The 24,245-nt window shown below is 39.5% G+C and overlaps 1 protein-coding gene across 2 annotated transcripts in view; it reads right to left on the reverse strand.

Moving 5' to 3' along the window:
• Positions 1–24,245, reverse strand: part of GLRA2 (glycine receptor alpha 2) — a 133,348-nt gene that overhangs the window by 16,430 nt on the left and 92,673 nt on the right. For both annotated transcript variants that reach the window (XM_086740385.1, XM_086740377.1), the window contains exon 8: positions 12,240–12,389. In XM_086740385.1, coding sequence (XP_086596511.1) covers positions 12,240–12,389 — 150 coding nt within the window. The remainder of the gene's footprint in view (positions 1–12,239; positions 12,390–24,245) is intronic.

A 24,245-nucleotide genomic window follows, 5' to 3' on the forward strand; every position in this document is an offset into this window, starting at 1 on the left:
ACAGCAGCACTGACTTAGTGCTCCACGATATATATATTTTTTTTTAATTATAGGAGCAAATAATTTTGCTTTCCTCTATTGTTTTGCTTCCTTGCTTGCAGGGACTAAGGACCCCCAGCCACCACCTGAGAAATCTGAAATAGCAGGGTGAAGTTGGCTTATGCTAAGTCCTTAAATATGCTAAATTGGTTCCTGTTCTTGTTCATGTAATTGTACAAAGACAAATACCTTAGATCAGGAAAGAAAACTGGCGTAACTAGCTCTCCTCCTTCCTCTTTCAACCCTGCTCTCTTTGCAGGCACAGTCACTGAACTCAGTATTACTTTGTTCATTACATACAGCGACTGAACCCTGCGAATATGCGTTACAATTTGAAAAACCATTAGTCATCCTGTTTGCTTTCATCTAACGCATAGCTTTGGTTATTTCTGTTTCTTGATTAACCTCGCACAAGATCTTCCTCCACTTCCAACACCCTTTCCAGTGCTCCAGATGTGCACTCATGGTCGTTCCAGTGGCCATAGGTACTCCTAGCCCCACAAGTGCTGAGGAGCTAATGCGAACAACTCCTAGCAAGTTTCAGAAAAGTATTTTAATAATTCATAAATCGTCACATTGAACTGACTCCTCTGTCTGTAAATAGTAAAGGCTACTTATCACAAAAATACCACCTTTGGCTTAGAAAGTCCTTGAGCTGGAAAGTCCTGGAGCCCAGGAGGATGCATCGAGGACGTATTGCTGTCACAGAGAGCTTCCTGCGCTAGACAGATTCCTGGCCTAACATGGGACAGCCTTCTTGGGTTTTGTCTTCTCCCGATGGTGCTTCCCACAGTGAAAAGATGCAGCTGGTTGCTGAACTGCTGCCCCATGAATTTCAAAGCTACACTGGTCATTTAACTTCTCAGTTTGGATAATGACCAGAAGAAATGTTCCTACCAAGTCCCTTTGCCTTCAGACTATAATGCAGCATGTTTAGCTTAAACAGGCGACGAGTTCATTTTGCCTAAGATGTAAACCTGAAAACAAGAATCTAAATCCAATATTATACCTTTCTGTAAGCATTACTAAAACAATTGTTTACAATGATTTTTTAAAATCTGTAATAAAGTTCTATTATTTATACTCTCTTCTCTTTCAGAAAACTGATCATAATCCAGTTTTATGGGATCTATGATGAGAAATGTGCCTATTGCTAGGTAGATAGGTTAAGCTAAAACCAAATGCTACATGAAGAACACATTGACTAGGCTGAAAAGCCATAAAACATTTGCAAACAAGATAGGAAGAGCAACTAAGCTCAGGCTTGGTAAGAAAGCATTGAAAAATAATTTTTAAAAGCTATATAAGGCAATAATTTTGAAGGTAGCAGATAAATGAAGAAATAACTAATCCTCTTTAGTTTTGCTAGGGAAATCATTACTAGAAATATTGGTGAGGCTACCTGGAGTGTGAAACATGAGAAGTTCAGAGAGAGAATTAGAATTAATAAATTCAGAAAAGCTGAAGCCTGGGCATGTCAGGACATGCCAGCATATGAAAGCCTGGGGGAAACTGGCAATTACTAGGTGGACAGGCACAAAAGCAATACAGTGACTTGTGTGGGAAACAGAGTAAAAAACTAATACAGGGAGAATAATATCTGAAATATGTTATGTCTCCTCTGCTTTTTCATCTTAGACACACACACATGCATGCACAAATACACAAGGAGGGACCTGTCTGATGGAAGACTAGCTGACATTATCATCTATTAAGGAAACTGCAGTTGAACAGCTGCGTAATTTGCCACTGCTCCTCTGTAAAGGATGGGGCAAGAACTTGCAAAACTTGTGAGAAAGGTAATTGTCTTCTGCAAGAGCCACTGGACTTATATATCCTGTTGGTAGGGCTGGAATATTACTGAGCAAAAGCAGAAAGTGATTTTCAGAAGACTTTTCAGAATACCTGCTCACTGGTGTAAATATCTGCAAACACAAGAATGTCCCCCAAGTTTCACATGGGAAGTCTGGTGACATTGGCTGAGTCACCAACTTTTCAAAGTTAGGACAGAGTACTTATGCAGTATAAGCACTCATGCTGCACACGCAATGAAACACATGGCATCAGACAAATACATCTTAATTCATCCAGGTATGTAATGGTGAAAAAAACAATATTAGGACCTTGCAGTACGTCTTCCAGACAGAAGATACCAAAGGCTGTAAAAGAGCATTCTGTGATGCACAAGTCTTCTCTATTTCACCAGCCTGTAGTGGCATCACACTCAATTAGACTTGCTGTAACTTCCTTTGCCTGCCAAGCTCAGCATAGAAAAAAGCCTGCAAGACCAAAATTACACAGATGGGGCAAATGAGGAGACTTAGTTTCTGGTTCTACACTGTGCTTTGTAAAATCTGAAGACTGTAAATGTGGTAAAACCTTAGTTTTTTTTCAGAAATATCTGTTGTACAGCTCCTTCCTGTCAACTTGACAACAGACACAAACCACGTTAGATAATTGAACCTTCCACGATAGTGAAAGGGAAAGCTGGCAGAAGTTAACAGACAATAGATAAATTAATTTATCAGAAAGCTTGTGCTAGAGAGTATCAGAGGTGCTCCTTGCAGATACCTGGAAGACTTTACAACCTGAAGATGAAAAGCACAAGTTGCTTGCCTACAGTGTCATGCAAGATCTCACGACTGTGTAACTCACTTAATGAACAGGGCTTGTGATCTCCATTCTTAATTAGTTATTCTTTTGACAGTTGAATATTACAGAGCACCTGAAGGCAAGTCTTTACTACCAGCAGGTTTGGGAAGGCGTAACAGAAAAATGAATGAGTCAGTCACAGACAGAGCACTTCCACATGACTAGCAGAAAGAGATATCTCAGAAAACTACATGGAGAACCACTTGAAGAGAGTGAGGTGAGGCATGAAAAGAAAGATATTGTGTCTTCTAGGTGTCTTGTCATGATATCACACAGAAATTAGAAACTTGGCACCTTGGTAAAATAATTTGCACTTATGCAAGTGGATTATATATCTCTGTGTACCAATGCACATACCGTATCTGTATGAGAAATCACATACACAAGTTAGAAGTTAAATAATTCAAGGAGCTATGCTATTACTCAGAGGGAAGTTACAGGCTCAACACAGAAATTCACAGGTAGGATTCTGGACTTTTGTCACTCCACATGTTTAGACAATCATAGCAGCCTTTTGTGACCTTTTCAATCCATTTATTCAAGAGCTAAAAACACTCTGGCAAACTCAGTGTACCAGATATAATCAACCAGCCACTGGAAAACTGAGCTTTCCAATGACAAGCCGTTTTTGACATTGACTGCTGTAGTAAAGAAGTGTTGGTGGGAAGAGCCAAGGCTGTGCCAGCTATGAGATGCCATGGAGAGAGTCCAGTCACAAGAGCCGAAGTGGGTAGACTTTTTGACCCAGACCTGTGGCTGGGCTTTGCAAGGAATTTTCAGGTGCTCCCAACTTGAAATGGGTCTTTGTAAGAACTCTGGCAAGACTCAGCAAGAAGCGCTCAGAATACATGGAGTTTCAAGGTGTTTATTCCTTCCAATGTAACTACATCTAGACCTCTCCTCATGCTGTAGCAAAGAAAATCTCCTTCCCCGCATATCAACCTACTCCCAGCTAGCCAATTGCTTTTTTCTTGCACGATAGATCAGTGTTACTACAAAAAAAAAAAAAAGGAAAAAATAATTAAAAAAAAAAAAATTAGGCCACAAGATAAATACCCAAACACAGATATCCATATTTACAGTAAATAACATCTTACCGTAGCAGTGGATCAAGTGAAATAAACATGTCTGATCATTAAATCAAACTAAAACTGTCAGAATCAGGCTCTGACTGATGCAGTTTGCTTAAGCAATATCTGTTAACTTGAACAGGAATGACTAAATAATGTTGTTTTCCCTCTGAAAAAAAAACATAGAGAAACAAATGGCTTCATCACCACTTTTTAAAAAGTACTATAAAAACTGGATTTTCCTGGACCCCATGAAGTTTTTCAGACCTTGAAACAGCATGAGGTTTCAACAGTCTAGCTAATACAATTTGGTTTTGCACAATGTCATTTGGACAACATCATTACAGAATGCTTCACAATTAATTACATTCAAATAGCAACTTCTATCCCCTGTGGAGAACGGGATTAATTGGGTCAGATGTAAATATGCATTTCATGAATCCTACTGAACACTTGCCCATCTCACCAATTTACCATGTAATTTGATACAACTGGTGTACTATGCTCTGGAGATGCACAGGGCGAGCACAGTTGCAAGTCAGGGTAGAAATACACGGATACAGCAGTGCTGGTATTCTCAGCCTGCATTATGCTTGGCTCTAACTGTACAACCCTTTCGTTCTCTTGCAGAAATACTAATTTATATTTATTCACGCTGAAATACTCTGCTGTTGGAAATGAAGCTTGGGACAGAACTCAGAACTGATAGGAAGCATCGTGATGGACCCCTGGCAACATGGGAGCAGAAACTGTTCTCCTTCCAGGTGTCTTCCCCTCCCATTGGAAAGAGGACCTGACCATCACTGCAGTGATAAACTCTGAGACCAGGGCCTTAGCAGATCCTGACTCCAGGCAGGGAAAGAGTAGAGACAAGCTACATACAGGGAAAGGACAAAGGAGCCAACTTTGGGGCAAAGTTGTTTCCTTGACCCCTTGTGCAGCCTAACTCTAAATATTTGGACTGCAATGGCTTTTCCCTCTCTTTCTATAGTCTTGGGCAGAGGGGCAGTTTAGGTTAAAAGTACTCCTTCTGGAGTCCCCTTTCTTCACTTTTTTATCATGAAGCACATACTCAACCGGCTTTTTTTTTTCCGTGAAATAAGATGGGCCAGAACACAATCAGTGAAAAAAAATCACCGTTTTCTAAAATAACCTGGAAAACAAAAGCTTGTGCCTGTGGCAGGTGGTTCTTGAAAAGCTACTTTTTGTTGCTTTAAAGCGTCAAAAATAAGAACACTGTTTCCTGGCTCTTTCCAGCTTCTTCTGCCCTATTTTCAGTTTGCACTCTCCCCTAGGTAAAATAAAAAATGAGACATTTGCACCCAGCTGGAGAGTACCTTTCATGAGCTGGAAAACTGCAGAGTTCACTTCTGGCATGTTTCCTGCTGCTCATGAGTAACTACCAGGACAAACTCACTGGAGTGAAGTGCAAACTTCAGTCCTCAAGGCTTGTCAGTTCAGAGCTGCTCCGCTCAGCCACTGCGTGCTGGGTAAGCACAAGAGAGGACCTGCAGTTTCTAAAGCAAAGGAACACTACTGAGCAAACCAAAAAAAATTTAATCAAGTCCTCCTTCTGGCTTTTCCAGTCCAGTCTGTCCCAGGTGGTGTAGCATACAGTCATTTCGTTGTCCCAGTTCTGAAATATTGTAATATTTCAGCATATATGAGCAATAATGAGATGAGTAATTGCACTCTGTTGTGTCCTACGTGCTGCTTTGGTGCCATGCCTGGTCCCTATGGTTTGACTATCTGTCCCCTGCTCCCACAGAGCACTCTGTGTTGCACCACTCTGATCATTTCAGTGGATATAAAAATTCACTGTTCTGCAGCCTTACCAACTCCCCATCAGTTCTCCACTTCTCTGGTTTCCACCACCTCTAGACTAGGCATTTTTTCCCTGACCTCAATTTTTTCTGTGGTTTATCTTTTTTTTTTTTTTTTCTTTTCAGAAATTGTCATTTGTTCTCCTGGTTTTGTTCTCCTGGCTTTGCCTCCTCTCTGGTACCCGGATTCCATTACTTCAGCTTGTGCCCTTGTACTCTATCAGCTTTAATTAATGCTTAGATATTTGAGACTTGATATTTAGAGGTCTTTCTCAGGAACTGGTATTACATATTCCATAAATTAGTCTGCCTTTGATTACAGAATGTTTAATGTACCCACATTTTTATTTGGTTTTCAGAGTTCTCTCTCCTGAAATGTAACTATTCTTCTGTTTCTTGGTTTGGGGTGAAAAACCCACCCCATATAGTCCATCACCTTATTATGTCTGAGGCTGTAAAACACGTCAAAAAACCAGATACTTGCTTTGAGATTTTTACCTTCTCTCCTCCAATAAGGGAGGGAAAAGCTTCCATTTCACTGATCACAAGACTTGTAAACATTCTCTTATAAAAACCAATTTCTCTCTTCCACTGTTTCTTTGTCCGTGTTTGCTTTTCATTGGAAAATCTGCATTTCCAGTAAGCTTAGTCTGTCCACCTGGACAGACTGCTCTTACTAGATTTTTGATCCATTGTTTGGATACCACCCCCGTGGCTGAACAGTTTCTTTTCCTACAGGTTGATGTTTCTTTGGGGAATCCTATCTCTCTTTAAACTTGTGCCTAGGGCTAGACTAAGGATTTATACCCAGATGTTTTTCTGGTTTGAAATGATGCCTTTGTTTAAATGTTTAAGCTCACTGTAGTAAGTCCATTTAATAAACAATAGAGATATGAGGACCATTCCTAGCCTGTTCATGCTCACAGTAAAATGACAGACAGGGACACTCAGATGAAGTCACAAGGTGACATGGCAACATGTTGAAATGTATTGTGTATATTATTTAACTGGTTCTGTGCAGTTGTATGCGGGACTGTAACATCAAGTTAAATGGTCGTTTTTGTGTATTTATCTTCTGCTGGATTTTCTTCTGTGCAGTTACATTAAAGTGCTAATGCAATTACCCTGGAGAAAGAAAAGTAACCACAATATCTTGAGGGTGTTTACAGCAAAAGCTACGTGCTCTTTAGTCTATTAAGTAAGCAAGAGAGAAAGCCATTCAGACTTGGTTTCCTATTTTTCACAATGAAACTTGTGTGCCTGAGCTCTCCTGGCGAGTACCAAAAATAGCTCAGCAAAAAGGGCTTTCCTTGAGCACTTCCATTATTCACATGATGCAGCGCCTTACATAACACGAAGCGTGCACGTCATCCCACCGAGTGCGGTGCATACGGATGCTAACAGGCAGAAATTTCCATCGGGACAGTAGCACCAAGTGTTTTAAAGGCAAAGTCAGGCTGAAGGAACTGATTTTTTTTTCAATGGGCAAGTCTAGAAATCCTTAGAAAATTCCTTGGGGGGTCTGACGGAGGGATTTCAATATGATAAAAATGGCAGAGATGGTCTTTGAAAATCACTGTTACTCAATGCGTACATCTTCTCCCTTTTAAAGATGGAGATACTGTATTATCTCAACAGTCACAGTTATGTTTTTTGGGTACTCGAGGTACCTGCTCCATCCAGACACCAGCAGTTCTCTGAACCACTCAACTGGGTGCTGCCATCTTTGCTTAGTGGAGTTACTCTTTGCTTCTGTAATCACTTAGTCTCTGTCCCAGCTCTTTCATTTGAAAACACCGTTTGTGCCTCCCTTTGCTAATCTGCATGCGTGTGAATCCCCCTGCCTGCAGCATTGTTATTTGTATTGCTCTATGTTCTCTGCACATGGGATTAAATTCTGTCACAGCCTCCAGCTGCACAGTTTTTCATTCAACTATAAAGTATTGCTTTTAACGCTCACGGTCCCAAACTTAATCCTTGTTCTTGGTCACAGTGGTAACCATCAGACATATAATTTAGGAAGTCATCTTTGAGATAATGGTATGAATACTAGTGTACTGTGACTCATTTTGACTACTGATCACGTAACATAATAATTACTGTTTTCGAAAAGGGATGATTGAACCTGTGTAAACAGAGTTCTTCTGCATCCCTGGAAACCTACCATTTGGAAAAAATAAGCAAATCTTGTTTGATTATTAAAAATCATATTTAAAAAAGAAGTTCCTCTCTTTCAGGTTATCTGGCACTATGCAAATTTATATTTTATTATAATGAAACTGTACTACATCCTCAGTACCTTCAGACTCACGGCTTCTGCAGCCTATACTTTCTCTATGCAAAAAGTAATATCATGATATATAATGAATAGGCAACCATTTCTCTCAGCAGTGAAGTATTGCTACTGTTGGGTGTATTTCACTGTGAGCAGGAAGACTACACAAATCTTCAGGACAATAAATGCTTCCTCCAACCGAAACTGCCTGGGGAAGGCAGAGGGGTTGAAGCACTGATTACCTGACCATATAGGGATTAATTCTATATGGAAGATGTCAACAGATCCTGATAGTGCAATCTGTTCTAGTGATGACAGGTCAATGGTTCATCTGTAAATACAATTTCTGGATCATCAATAATACAACCTGGGCTTTCCTGGAGAAACATTAACCCGTCTGATCTTTGGCCTGAGAGATCTGGTGGTCTCAAGGTGTCTTATGCTTTCATGCAATGCTCTGAGGGTTGCAGCACTAAGAAGAACAAGACTTAGCAGAAGCAATAACAGAAGCAGTGGCAGGCTTACAAAACTGAGAACGCTATTTTCTTGTTTTGTAGATCTAGCTTCTAAACCCAGGAATCCTGGTCAGACATGGTTTGGTGCCTATTTTTTCTCCCCAGATTAGCACTGAATGATGCAGTACAAATATCCAATCACCCCTCTTTTACTCTGTCTCCTCTTGACTGTGTCCTAATCACTTGCCTGTGAATTTTAGACCTCATTCACCACAAAACCTAGTTCAGTAATAGCTCGGCAAGTCAAGCTCCCTGCTTGTGAGGCTTCTGGTGGCACCACAGGCTATGTTGCTCTGTTCTCCTCTGCACACAAATCTCCTTCTCAGGAGCAGAAAAGTACCGAGCTGCAGCTATGGTTTCATTGGTTCAGAAATCTCTCTCTTGGTATGTCCCCTCTGTTCACCTCTCAAGTGCACATGGCTTCTGTGGTGGGAGTTCTCCAGGGGAAGTCAACTCCAGTGCAGCTCCAGCTCCTAGGGCTTTGCAGCAAAAGTACTGCAGCGACATGGTCCCCCTGTGTGCTGTCCTGGCTGTATATGTAACATGCAATATTCAAAAGCAGAAGAGAGGTTTTCTGCAAGCTTTCCTTAGAGACACGGTAACCGAGCCTTACATGAACCTTAGCTGGACTATTAGCACTACGTGACTGACAAGACACGCAACACTGAGTACTTACTTGGACTGCTTTTGTAGCTGTATGGCATCACCTTTCCGGTGGCAGCATAGTAATATTGGTCTTATCTTCTGGAGACACCCTGAAATTTTTCCTTTTATGTTCAGTTTTGTATATGTGCAAATAGGATTATATCCACAGCAGAAAGTGTCCAGAAATGAAGGCTCTCTTCTACTACTTGATATCATAGCTCTAAAGTGAAAAATTTGTTGCATTGCAAACCCTCTATGCTAATTTTGCACTGTAACATGAACTGTGACTTTTGCTTTGATTTTGAAAGCTACTAATTCCCTTTACAGTGTACAAAATCCACTGAAATCATCTGCATCTTATAATCACATAAGTTTACAGAGCTTGATCAAAGCTAGAGGCCCATTACAGCTCAAAAGCTGCTCATGCAATGTTTTTGTTCTGAGAAATCAGGTCCTGAAAGATTTAAATCCTGGTCCCATTTTATTTAATGAATAAATTTCATTTCTCAGCCACCAGTACCAAGCAGTGAGCTACACATGAAGCTAATTTCTTTCTCCATCACTGATTTTATTACCTCCATAACTCACCCGTAATCTGGATCTATCAGCTGCTATCATATTGCTTCAAATCTGCTACGTGTTACACTGTGTAAAAGATTTCAGCCCCATGGCTCTTCTCCAAGCAAATAAAAAGAAACCAATGAAATACATTTTTTCATTCATAACTATTCATACTCCACTAAGCAAGGTTCAGGACATCATGAGAAGGAACACTGCAGGTTGACGGTTCAGGAATAAATACCATACCAATAAATATGCATTTCATTATACATACCAAGTTTTGTTGGAATGCGTTCATCTGAAATATGACACAATGTGGAATTTTCTGTCTCAAGGCATTTCCTATGCTCCTGTCCTCCCCATTCACCTTATATTTATACAGGATCAGGCTACTGAATAAACATGCACTTTTCCTAGGAGACTTGGAACAGGGGTGGCACAAGCCAACCATGGAAAAAAAGCAAGCAGAAGGATGGACTACAAGAATGTACAACAATGAACCTGCTGTTCATGCTGGGGACAGTACTGTGTATTCTGTGGGGGCATTTAGCAAAGAGAATACAAGAGACTACTAGTGATGCCATCAAAATAATCCATTTTGCTGATTTATGACATCACTGCACATACTAAAACTCTCTTGCTTTCTCTTTCTCACTACAGTTTTACCCTCAAACTTGAATTGCCGATCTGTTTCACTGTCCCGTAAGCTGGTGACTCTTTGCTCCGCAAGCCATTCATGCGCCGCACGGACTCGACGCTTTCATTCCCAACAGTCATAGTCTGTGCCTGTCCCCAGAGTGTCAGCATAGACAGCAGCAGCAAGAATGAGAATAGCACAGTGGTAACACAGCGACACACACATATACAACACGCAAAGAGAAGAACGGCTCAGTTAGAGAAGACCATCATGCAAAACAACGTGAATCACTTTCAAGGCAAAATAAACTGAGAAAATCATGAGAGACAAACTCAAGTAAAGAGATGCAGAAAACACCTCCTAAAGAGATGGCCTTAGTAACATTATTCCCTATTTTTAAATTCACGCAACCAGATTCATAGGAAAAGTGAAAACAAACCTGTGCAAATGGATAGGTATCTCTTACTCCAGCAGAAAATTTCTTTGTATTTAATCAGGACATCGCTCATTTTGCAAAGAGTCTGTGTACTGACTGGCTTAGGATAAACATCTTTTGGTTATTTGATTTTAAATAACCTTATTTTAATAGTCAGCAAAATAATCATTTCCACAGCAGGTAAATGACCACTTCAATGGACCAAAACCTTGTAATTTTTGTGTGATGCCACTGGATACTATTACTTACCAGTAGTGGCTTCTTGCCTACTTGTTAATCTCTAAAGAAGACATCGTATCCAAAATGGAAATTACAGACCCCATACAGCAGCTTCTGCTGCTGCCATGCTGGATTTGGAAATAAAGGCTTCCAGTGGCAGTGCATCTGGCACGTGTACCTGCAGATGGGCAAGCATTTCTGCTTTCTCCTGTAATTTAATCTTAACGGGAATCTCAATTCACCTGACAATAATATTAAACGAGAGAACAGCACTGGATTGCTTCCCAGAGCATCCATCAAATATTACATTAGCCACAGAACATTTATTAGGCAGACCTGTCAAAACACAAATGCCCTGTGCCATTGTTGTCATCCTTCTTGTAAAGGAAACCATTATTTGTGGCTTGAAGCATTCAGGCAGCTCAAGCAAACATTTACCTCACCTGGCAAATGCACATGTACAGCGTAGACCTAAATGTTTCTGCTGATACTGAAAATCAGTGACATAGATACAGGAAGCCTTTATAGCTGTGGAAATTATCATAACTGAACTAAAATTCACTTTAATGTCCATTCTAGTCTTTCCATTTACCAAAGAAAAAAAATCAGGAAAGATGGACAGACTTCCTAAAACTATTTCTAGACTTACATCTAGGATAAAAACTAGCCTCTCTTCTGCATTTCAGTCACTGGTATAAAATGATGTGATAACAATACTCACAAATAGGTCCTTTGTAAAAATTTGAAGTTTGTATCAGTAATAAACTGTGAAATAGCAGAATCTAGAAAGGAAATTCTCCTAATCTTTCTCTTCTTTAAAGTGACCATGTTTCCTGGTTTCAGCTGCGGAAGACACAAGTTGCTGATGGTTTAAAAGTGAGGGCAGAACTGCCTATCACTCTGCAATGGGGTACCCTAAGGAATCTCCCATTTCAGCATGACTAGCTAGGGCAGCACTAGAAAAGACAGGTCTCAGGCATGTGCTATTGTCAGCACATCTGGGTGATGTCAAGGAAATAATATCGGTCCTCTATCTACATCATTGCTTCCAACAATGCTTCTTATCCACTGGTGGGTGCTATACAGTAGTGCAATGTTTGTAAAGGTGCAGCTGCCTAAGCAATTGCAAGAAGATAATAAAATTCTTGAAATCAGTGACCAATCTATTGACATTTATTGATAACTTCAAAAAATGCAAATAAACCCAGTGGCCAGTTATCAGCTTTTTGTCAAGGAGTAAATAATTCAAAAGGAAACTTTAGAATGAGACTCTCCTGCAAGGGAAGAATAACTGAGGTGAGAAATCAACTGCAGATCAGTGTGCTGTCAGGTCAGAATCAGTCACCCCCAGTAAAAACAAGCTGTACCTTGTTTTGTCTTCTTTGCCTTCTTCGAAGCCTCAGAAACTCCTTGTGCTGCCGTGAAACAAAGTTGACTGCTGCATATTCCAGTAATGCAGCAAAGACAAAGAGAAGGCACACAGCCATCCAGATGTCAATAGCTTTTACATAGGAGACCTAGAAAGAAATAGGAGACAGCATGTTGTATTTCAAACTTCTCATAAGCTGAAGATATTGATGTGAAAAAATAAACACATTTCTGCACAACATGAGTTTCAGTTCTTCAATGAGGTGAGTTTTTCTTGTCTATGTTTTGGTTTCTTAGTTTATTGGCTTATAACAAATAAATAATCCAACTATTAATGGAAATATGTGTTCACAATGAATACAAAAATTATGAGCTACTGCCTTTAGGAAAAGAATCAGAATAAGTGTTACAAAATATAAGTGCTCGTATAATCACAATCACAGCTTATCAGAAAGAATACAAATAAAAGGTGTGATACAATACCTATTGAAAAACAACTCTAGAAAATTTATAGTTATCACCTAGGATCATAGAATCATAGAATAGTTTGGGTTGGAAGGGACCTTCAAAGGTCATCTAGTCCAACCCCCCTGCAAGGAGCAGGGACCCCCCTGCAATTATGAACCAATTACCGATTATGAACAAATTACCATATTGATTAATTAGCAATGTTTGGTATCCATAACCTCAAAGTAAACTCAGGATACTGTATCCTATTGGTTGATATGACCTTACTAATATATGCGTTATTAAATATTCAATCCTCGTTGCTTGACCTTTATCCAACAACTCTATTAAAAAAAATAAATCTTCATAGATATTGTCCACTACAAATATTCAAATACCAGAAACCTCTGTTCTAGTAAAAGCCTATTCTGATTTGAATTTACTGATCCACAATAAAATCAGATATATTATAGCACTGCAATTTCACAAGATTTTTATCATATTACCCACCGTGGGCCAAACAGTAGCAAGTTAATGGGCTACACACTATGTGTATGCAACGTACATTGTCCTCCATAGCTGCATTGAGTTTGTGCCTTTCTTTGTAGTCTCACAGTTTTTATGCAGAGATCTTCCGATTAGGCAACAGCAGATTGTCTCTTTTGTTTATCAAGTGTTATATCCAGGGTGGAATCAAAATCATCTGATTTTTGATGTCTACAACATATTGTGTGAGCTACTTGCCTAAACTACTTTGATATAAATAAATCAAGGAATGAAGAAGAACAGGCATTTAGGATGCAGTGCATCTGAACTGTTTTAGATGTCTTCTCTAGGATGAGAGGAATGACACCCAAATAGTTCTTCTTCATCTTCATGTCTGTAAAGAGGAGCTTAGAACCACTGTCTAAGCCTAGACACATGGCGCTTTACTCAGTTGTCTAAATAAAAGCATCACATACTGCCACATTAGGTACCTAGCCTCCATTTGCTAATCCAGTAGAGCACAAATCTCCAGTATCATACCAACCAGTCCTCTGGAGATGTTTCAAATACCTGTAAAAGACTGTGTCAAATATTTGTCTCAACATTGTTGAAACATCAAACCACCACCCGAACAATGGAACTTCAGTTAAACCATAGGACTAGAGTCTTCCTGTTATCTTGCAAGCCAATTCCTGTTATCTTGCAAGCCAACTCCTCTTGTCCTGCGAACCTGAATGCAGAGCTGATTCTGAGAAATCTAGCCCTACTCCCCAGCATGAGCCCAAACCCAAGGCCAGAAGAAAAAAACAGAGGGGCCCAGAGACGGTAATAGGCATGCATATCACCGCCAGGTGAGGGGTGTGGCTAGGCAAACCAGCTCTTGGAATACAATGAATATGCAACAAAATGAACAATAAAAGGACAAAAACAACCAACATGAAAAAGGGGAACAAACATCAAGGAAAAAACACATCAACGGAAATCAACATCGACGGAATCAGCATCGGAAGCAACGTTCTCCCACCGAGAGAACTGGACTGTCGGGACACCGCAGCTCCATGGTGGTAGCTATTGCAACTGAAACTCTTTTCTCTCTCTTTCCTTTCTTTCTCTCTTTTCTCTTGCGTTCGTGAATTTTTTTCCGGGTAAATAAAGTTACCTGGCGCTTGACTCCGTTTTGAGTCTTAATTCCGTTCCTGAGAATACGAGCAAAACCACGCTCTGGTGTGTGAGAGGTTGGTCCAGCCGCCCCTAGCCTACCAGACTTGTCTGAGCTCAGCTAGAACACAAGGGGGCCTTCCTCTCATCCGAAATCAGAATGTGACAATACCCCGGGTCACCTCAAATGGCACCACCATACAACTGAACCAAAATGGATCCTACCTACACCCTGAAAAATTATAATCAAAGATACTTAACATTTGAATAATACCCTGCAGGCCAAACATTTCAATGTAGTCAAAACATACAGTGGTCTGAAAAGAGAGCAGAAAAGGATGCGTTGTCCATCTAACACTAATGTTCAAGAGATACAGTCTTCACCTTGGAAAACTCCACCTCTATCCTTTGCACACACTATTCAAAATGACCTCGCTTTTGTGGTCATAGCTACCATTTCATGATGAAAGGAAGCACATCTGTTTCAGTAGATTTTGATCCTATTTACCACATGCTCGAATAGCATCACTTTTCACAGTCTGTAGAACATTTTTTGTTAATGTCAAACAGAATATACTGCACTATGTGCTCCAGCAAACAATATGAGCAGAGGCACTGGTATTTAAAGCATGGCAGAAAGGATATAGGGCTCCATCCTGCAGCTCCTGAACACTAAGCAGGACATTTTAGAGAAGCTAAGTTCTGTTATTCGGCCTGCATCAGAGGAATACACAGGTCAGTAGCTGAGGCTATAGCACAGCCCCATACTGCAATGCCCACAGTACAACATGCATAGGCTGAGATGGAAGAGGAGGATTTAGCAGGCTAAGGTGACACTATGAAGCTGTACCTTTCAATTAGATACACAGCAGGTAGGCATTTCTCTCTCTCATACATTAAAAAAAAATGTTACAAGTTACATCTTTACTGAGCAACTGTGAAATCCAGTGAAAACTGAACAATGTCGCAGACGCTCTGTGCCACAGGCTGAGGCGCAGTAGGAATCAAGTCACTGTAATTTCTGTAAAATGCAGCTGAGTTTAGATTGTTTGTTACTTTCCTTGAAGGGGCAGCTTGTTTTGCTTTACAAATGCCCTTAGGAGGCATATTAGACATGCATAAACAGCTGGACTGTGCTGCCAGAGACAGCACAACATGAGGAGATGAAGCCACAAGAAGCAGAGTTTCTGACTGTGCAAATCCTGTCCTAGTGGGCTTAAAGCAGGGAGGGCAAACTAATGAAGGAAGCCCTGAGTTAGCCTTCCTGCCGGTTACACAGTGCTGCCATAAATGGCATCCACACCATTGCTGAGCCAGCAAGATTATTTTAACTCCAGACTGCTGGGCTGGAATCAGAGTATCACGCTATACTTGGCAGGCAGGTAGCTGCTTCTGTTGTTTAGTTGTTGCCATGCCTTGGCACAGCTTTAAATGAGAAAACAGACAGCAATTGCTTCCAACGACACATTAAAAATAAATAAATAAATGGAAAAGTCCTGCAAGGAGTGAAAGCTGACCCCTTTGTTTTCAAATAACTTTATGTAATTTTATCTATGTATCCCCAGTATGTATAGAATTATGCTGCTAAAAGCCTAAAAACCCATGCAGTTTTCTGAAGCCAGATTTTTTTTCTGGCCACCCCTATGCATGGAAAATGAATGTGGAGGCCTAGGAGGGCCTCACCTGGCACATGTTTTCGAAGAAGTCCTAAAGTGAGTGCCCAGATTTTAGACAGCACTTTGATATCTAAAGCATGCCCAATGCAAAGACTTGGTGGATTTTAGGGTCTCTGTCTGCTTTAGCTGACTTTAACCTGTGTCTTCCTTTAATTAGGAAATTATCACATCTACCAAATCATCGACTGATCTGAAGTGGACCTCTCAAGCACCTCTGTTGAAGCTGTTACACTTTGTATGAAAACACTTAAAAATACATTGGATCAGGGACTGGGAACTGTATTGCCTTCCTAGATGCAAATCTTGGGCAGTGGAATATGAAGTCATTCTCTGTCTCTGTGTCCCAAACACATGTAGAGATTGAGAAGGCCCTATCCCAGAGTATTTCATGGTGCTTGAACAATTTCCTTAGTGAAATGAGCACAGAAAGGACATGAATTTGATTGGTACATTCCAGGTGAGTGCTATAAACACTTGCCTCTTACTGAGGTGTCTCACATGTCAAGGAAATGTGTTTTTCTAGGAGCTCCTCAGCCATTTCCCACTTATCTCCACAGGAAACTCTCCACTCAGCAGGCTCTAGTGTGCATCTCATTCCAAGGTGCTTATTTCTCCTTTGCACTGTACAAGGAACCTTTCACATCTAATCTTCAGTTAAAAATATTGCTGAGTAACGTGCTCGTATGAGCTGGGGTCTGCAAAATTGAGTACTTCATGATATCATAGGCACAAGCCTACATAATAGAGACTGTTACCCGACCATTTGCCACCTTTACATAGTTTCACTTGCAGGACAAAACACAAAGTCTGCAGTAACACTACAAATTCAGAGCTGACATTATCAAGATACCAGGTACAAAAGTAAAAAGTAGTGATGATTGATTTTTTCAAAGGAAGACCTTGTAAAACTTCGTTTGAAAGGCCTATAACCCTGACAACATACTGGCTCCATTTACTTTGCAGTACTTTTAGAAGTGGGTATTTAGAAACTCTGCCTCGTTCAGTGTTACCCTTCTCAGAAAGCACAACAAGATTTTCTTGCTCTTTTCTTTCCTTAAATAGTTGCTTCATTTTTTACTGTAGTTGCAGAGCTTCCTCTCTGGTGTTGTTTGGAGGGAGGGGATTTAATGGCTCCCACCAATAAAGCCATAAATTTTATCAATTATTCAGATGCTCTGTAGGGCCGGCTAATAAGGGAAATTTTTCAGAGTGAGAGCTATCTGCACCAAGAGCCAAGTATAAGAAAGCTGAGCATAGTAAATGTAACAAAGCAACTCCTTTCCCTTCATAATTTTCCTCATTTGTTATTTGGCCATGACCACTATGTAAATAAACCACCAGTTTATGCTCTGTACAGCATTGCTGTAGCATCAATGGTCCTAATGAAGTTCCTGGAAATGAAAGTCTAAGGAAGATTTTAATGAAGTCCTTGCAAAGATTAAACTTTCCACTTTTCCATCTCTTCATTTTAGCACTGTGACTCTCTTACAGCTTCTGGGTACTTTTTGGAATATGGCCATGTGTCACCGCCAGAACAAGGCATGCTTTTGTGAGGAGAAGCTGGGGAAAAAACATAATCATGGGTCCTGCAGTTGAGCAGCTGTCATTTGTTGACATTTGTGAATCAATCCAAATGTGAGCTCTATTTCTGCTACAGTGCCCATCTCATGAGACTCCAGACAACTGCTTTGACTCTCTGGTTCATTTGAACAGGTGTAAAATGGAAATAAAGACATATCCATTCTCTCCCAGCGTTCTGCATTGTGGAAAAAAAAAACTTCAATATGCTGTGCAAGGTGCTCAGCTTCCATTAAAAAAACATATATTCCCTTGTTTTGGTTGACAGGATCTCATGAAAAAATATCTTTGACTTGTGATATGAAGCCCCAAACCTCTGCTTTTGCACAATACCAAATTCTAGGCAAGGGTTTTTTTTAAAGAAGAAAATTTTCAGCTGCTGGGAAATGTTACAATTTGAAATTAATTTCTACTATGCATTAAAAGAATATCTTGGGGAAAAATTTTTAGATAATTTTTCAGATTTGAAATGTTGAAATAGAAAAAAAAGTAACATTTTAAATCCAAACTGAAACAAAAGTTATGTAAAACTGCCTTCCAGTACAAGACATTGATGTTGCATTAAATTTCACTTTATTTTTTTTTAAACCAAAGCACTTACACAAAATTCTGTTATCGTAAAACTTACTGGTTTTTGTTTTGTTTTATTTTGTTTTCAAATCTTGAATTCAGAGAGAAATTGTTAGCTTTTTCCTTTCAGGGGTTGGCCTAGATGACCTTTAAAGCTCCCTTCCAACCCAAACCATTCTATGATTCTTTCTTTTTACCCAAATAGTTCACACCCATGAAATATCATCATTCCTAAAATAAATTCTTATCAGAAAATGCAAATTACTTTCCTAGTCCTAAACCCTCAGACATTTTATACTATTCTGTTGTTGCAATGCTTTCCAGTTAATTTTCTGAGTTCATTGGTGAATGAATGCTGTGGAAATTGTAGGTGTCCTTCATCAGCTCATTTACTGCATTGCTAGGCAGCTTGGGAAGACAGTCAGCCTGGTTCTTTCCTTTTGAGGTGAAATGGGGTTAAAATCCAGTCCCAAATGTCCCATTCAGGAGCCAAGCTACTACCTCAAAGTAAAATGCCGGTTCTGAGACGATGATATAACTGATTTGGTTTGTTTGTTGGATGAATGAAAGAAATGACAACATTTGGTGAACGTGAAACACACTTTTTCAGTTATTTTAATAAAACAACTCTATTTTTTTAATTGACCAAAATATTTTGTTCAACTCTTCTATTTTTTTCAGAACATCTACTTTATCTTCCGTTTTAAAATGAAATGTAGGCAATTTTCAAAACAAAACAAGAAACACGCAAGAAATTTAATTTAAAAATGCTGAAACAAACTTTCCCACCCTCCCTCCATTATTCAGATGCCATCTGAAAGTACCCCTGTAGTTCAGAAGGGACTCTTGAGTTGTTCCAGTCACCCAAAATTGCCTTTTTTCAGTGAATAAACTATTCATCCAAAATTTTTCGCTCTATTTCTTATCACTGGTTCTGCCAAGTCATGAGATTCTAAACCTCCCACCCAGTACTAATGTAGAACTAAATGGTCACTGTATTCATGCCAGGAAAAGTATGGTAACCATTTGTGGTTTGTTTTTCCTTCAAAGAGGAAGGAATACTTTATTCAAGATTGATGATGATCAGGGACTTAAAGTATTAACAGAGATGCTCAGAGAGAGGCCCGTCGGCAGGGGCCAGAAGAGGTGATCACAGATGTGCAACAAAATGCACTAACACAGCTAATAGCTATTTTTGTTGTGGTAACCAGCCCAAGATGCTGCAGATATGATGCCGGTTCATGAGTGGTGACTGCTATGGCTGTACCAGTTCAGTCCTACTTCCACTGAAGAGAATGAGCAAGATGCTTCCCATCATCGGAGTGGGGCTGGCCCCCAAGAAACTGCAGATATTATCCAACACTATAAATCTCTGCAACACATGGCTAACACCTAATTCAGATGATGCAGGGCTATGCTATAGTACATCCTGCAAGATGTGATATAGGGAGCACAGAGCAGCAACTGCACACTGGAGACTGATATTTCTTTAAATTAAGTAACTATATTCTATGTGACACATTACCAAAAAAAAAGTAAACTTGTGTTCCAAGTAAAGGAAAACCATTCTAGAGAAGCAATAAAATATTTCTTTTTTAGCACAAGCTGTGTCTATTCATACTTTATGTTCTTTCTTCTCAAACAGCGTATTTCCACTTTTGAAAAACATAACCCCATAAATACAGAACCAGCTGTTGGATTGGTGAAGCCAAGATTGCTTGTTTTTCCTTCCCAAGGGTTTGTGAAGTATTGACATATTCATCATGTGTCATTTTGTGCAATCATATGGTGTGGTTACCTTGTATTTCCCATTTCTGACAACTCACTTTTTTTCTGTACAGGAAATTTAGACAGGATGTACTATTTCCACTTCAAAAGCCCTTGACTTCCTTGAAAATAGTGTGACTATTTTTCAGACATAAATAAAAAAAAAAAATCTGAGCAATAGCTTAAGGCAATTTTTCTAACCAAGTAGGTTAAAACTGAGAAAACAAAGGCTTGTGCTTGGAGAGAGAATGGTGTTGGTTCTCAGCTTGGGACCAATTGGGTAATTTTGGTATGTATTGATAATGCAGGGACAGGCTGACTTCTGCTTCTGGAAATTAAGTAACACTAATTGAAATTGTAACCAGGATCAAAAGCCCTCTTTTGTAAACAAGTAGTCAACAGTGTGTTGTATCGCTTTTCACTAAGATGACAATAAAGTGGAAATGTCTCTTATATCTAGACTAGGAGTTCAAGTCTCGCTCAGACCACTACAGAAATGGTTAACAAGAAGGTACAGAAGGGAAACACTGAATTATTTGGAAATAGGAGGTTCTGGTGAGTATTCCCAAGATCTGTGTTGAGTTCATGCCTGTTAAACAAGTGCAGCATGAAACTAGGATTGAGCAGATCTGTTCTGCTTAGGATTACATCAAGTTCGGACACATAGATGGACTAAATAATAAAGGGACTAGTTATTTCGGTCTGATTGTCTCTTTTCAGCCCCTTGTGGAAACAGATTTTGGGGAGAATCAAAACTATGAAAGAGAGAGAGGGGAAAAAAAAAATGGAAAATCCTCTGTTCATTATTTATTAGGACTTTGACATCCACCAAGACACTGCTGACTTTTCTCATTGTCCTGGTCCTGAAAAACACACTGGACAAGAACAGGTTGGGGGACACCACCACTCCCACATCCTCAACCCTACATGGAAATAGGAAATTGTGCTTCTTGTCACACTCCAGCCTGATTGCCTGTCTCTGCCTTCTTGGTAGAAAGAGTCTGGCTTAAGTAGGCAACAAAACCAAGCTCTGCAGTAGTGTTGCAGACCAAGAGGCAGCTAACCCCACCTCAAAGTGGTGTCACAGTCAGAAGTGGTATGATTTTGCCATATCTCAGACAAGCCAGAAAGACTCACAGTCTGTTCTTAAGCTGTCTCAGAAAGAGACCTGCAACATCAAGCATTGGCTTCTCATCGCTAATGTTCTGCACATCTCTGCTTTTTGCCTTGGTCCTATTTTGTATCATTTGTTTTGTGTCTTCAATAAATTGGTCTTAAATAAGAGCTCACAACCATTTGACTAAGTTATTTTTACTTTTTTCTTCAAAAACAATCAGATTTCTGATAAAGTTTTCCACAGTTAAAGGGGAAAACAGTCCTTCTCCCTCCACAAAAAAAAAAAAACCAAACAGGAGACTCTGTGCACTCAGACTCTCCACAGCATGTCAATGCTCCAGCAATTGATCCTTTGGTTTTGGCTTGTGAATAAAGAAAGGCACAAAAGCAAGCTCATGTTGGCAGAAACAAAATAAACAATACAAATATTTGTGACATTTCTTGTGTATGGACCAAAGAAAGTAATCAACAGATTGGTGGAGTCGTGGTGATCAGTTTATGAAGGTGACAAATAAGGGTTGATGTCCCTGCTACAAGGAAGCAACTTCTTATTGTTAAGTAACTGAAAGGCATTTATCACACAGAAACACCCCCATATCCAGCTGAGATCAGTGTAAATTGAGAATTAGATCTGGCTGCGTTAAGACAAGAGGCAAATACACACACAGGCAGCCTTTGTAACTAGATGACAATGTCAGTCTCTGGTCTCATTCTGATCTGGTGAAATCAATAGATAATATTTCTTTAATGTCATTAAATGCCCACTTGACTCCTTGGACTCTTAAGTGGTAAATTCTTCACTGGATGAGAGTGTGGATAAAAACAATCACCAAGGAGAAAAACCTGAGAAAGATTAAAGATGAGCCACAACACTATGATTGCATGATTGCTAGAAAGAACTGCTGGCAGGATTTTGAAACAATGTCATTAAATTCATAAACAGAGTAAAACGCTGATACTTATCAAAGGAGAATTTATATTTAAGATTCATTTGAAGTAAGAAGCAATATGGTGTGTATCTGAGTACAGACAGAGTGCCTACTTCTAAAATGCCAGATTTTTTTTTTGCTGTGATTGCATTTTCTGATTTTTATTTTTTTTTTAATTTTTTCAAACAGAACATTGCCTCAGGTTCAGAAAACCCTCCCCGTTTCCTCTGTAGATCCAAAATGCCTCAGCCACCTCAGGTGAAAGGTAATCTTCATTCAGCTCAGCCACAGCCATGCCAGATGCAGTTATTACCTCTGCCACTCAGTTAGGAAGAATTGCACCAAATTGCATTATTCTTTGACCTTTGAAGAGTTAACTGACTCAGTACATGACTATTATCAAATAACAAGCCAGGATTTTATTTTTGCACCGGTAGGATCAAATGTCTTCCTTTCATGTAAAGTGGGTAAGAATCATAGAGCTGGCAGATGACAGCATAGCTACCATGATCAATACTAAGAACATTTGCGCCTATACGTGCATTTTTAGGTATCATTCTTCCATTGGATAGCATGAAAATTGTGTTAATGCTCAGGTGACTGCAGGACATTCTAAAACATCCTCTCTGTGCTGTATTTCCTATTGTAGTCCCAACTAAGTGAACCATTAAAAGTGGTCCAACTCACTGAACCAAACAACAAAAACCTAAAATTAGAAAAAGGATGCCTAGGGCAATATGCCTTTTTTTTTTTCCTTTAATCCTTGGTCTCTGCTGTTTGTGAATTCTTCCCTGGGATTATACTTCTAAATTCTGGATTTCAGGACTTCCAGCAATGCATTTTGGTGGGAAAAGGCATTTGTTTATTTTTATGACTGCCAGTCTCTCTAGATTAGAGATGGGCAAATTAAAGTAATCCTTTAGTTAGAGAAAATTGCCTTACCAATACCAAATATAACATAATACTAAAACAGCTGAGAATGGTATGGTTCATTACATTACTCAGTATCTACATATGCTTCTTTCTTGACTTTTACTTGATCAGTTACTTACTATTCCTGAGCCATTTATAATTCTTAATGACTAATCTGGCTCTGGCTTCTGAGTTGCTACTTTCATCTGATTACCATGAAAGGGAGAAAAAATATTCTATTTATAGATAATTTAAGCAACATGTAACTAACAATAATGGTGCAACAAATAGATCTGTATATGCAGTCCACCAAATTATTTTCTTTCTGGTTTTGGAAAAAAAATAAACTTGTTTTAAATGAAATTTAATGAGATCTTAAAGTGTCCCTAAAAAAAGATCCAGAAGCTGATATCAAAGAAAACATAGGCTCAGGAGGGATAACACGGTTGAATTCCTATTGTAAGTGTGAGTGAGTCATATTTCATGTACAGTAAAGCACGTAAGGAAATGCAGAATTGAAAGAGAATGTACAATGAGAATAATAGAAAATGGCAAAGGTGAAAATGTACGTAGAAAGAAGTTGATAAGCAGAAAAAAAGAAAATAGGATAAAGAAGGCAAGTTAAAGGAAAGAAAATACAATTCAAATAAAGGAGAAAGAAAAACAGCATTTAGCAAGATTAATACAAAGATTGTATTTTTTAAAAACTTTAACTAGATCAATTTCCACATTCTAAAGGGATCAGAATTGCCACTTTCATGTAAATGTATCACACTCCCAAATCAGCTCAAGCCCTTAGACTCAGGACCTAGAATCAATACTGTGTTTGGTGAAACACGCGTTGCACGCTCAGATTGCTGTTTTGCAGAAGATCACCTCACTATGGACAGCGCAGAAACTCAAGCGCTTCATCCTTTCCCATGGACTCCTCCAGCCAAGGACACACCTGACCCACTAACGAGCTCCAGACCCTCAACCTGCACCACCTCCTTGGAAGAAAAAGGCTGAGACTGAGGGCTCATATTGTGATAGAAGCAGACCCACATAACAAGTTTGAAACTACTGGCAAGTACCTCCTTTCCTGTTTTTCCTGTTCACATTCTTTGAAATTTAATGATCTTATTGTTCTCTTTTCTAAACTCAGACAGTACTTTTTAATCAAGACCTACCTGTCCTTTCCAGTCAGAGATGTCTGAACAATTAACGTTTGTTAAATGAATTATGTTTTTGATCCACTTGTGGAAGACCAGCCACAGAATGAAAAAGCAGGAAAACCCGACACAGGAACACATCATTGTAGGGTCCCTTTTGTGTTTGTGTGGAACCAACAGGAACACCTGCAAGGACTCACCAGGCTACTCAAGCA

The sequence above is a fragment of the Chlamydotis macqueenii genome, chromosome 1, assembly GCF_036417535.1.
Source record: "Chlamydotis macqueenii isolate bChlMac1 chromosome 1, bChlMac1.mat, whole genome shotgun sequence".
NCBI classification, from domain to species: Eukaryota; Metazoa; Chordata; class Aves; order Otidiformes; family Otididae; genus Chlamydotis; species Chlamydotis macqueenii.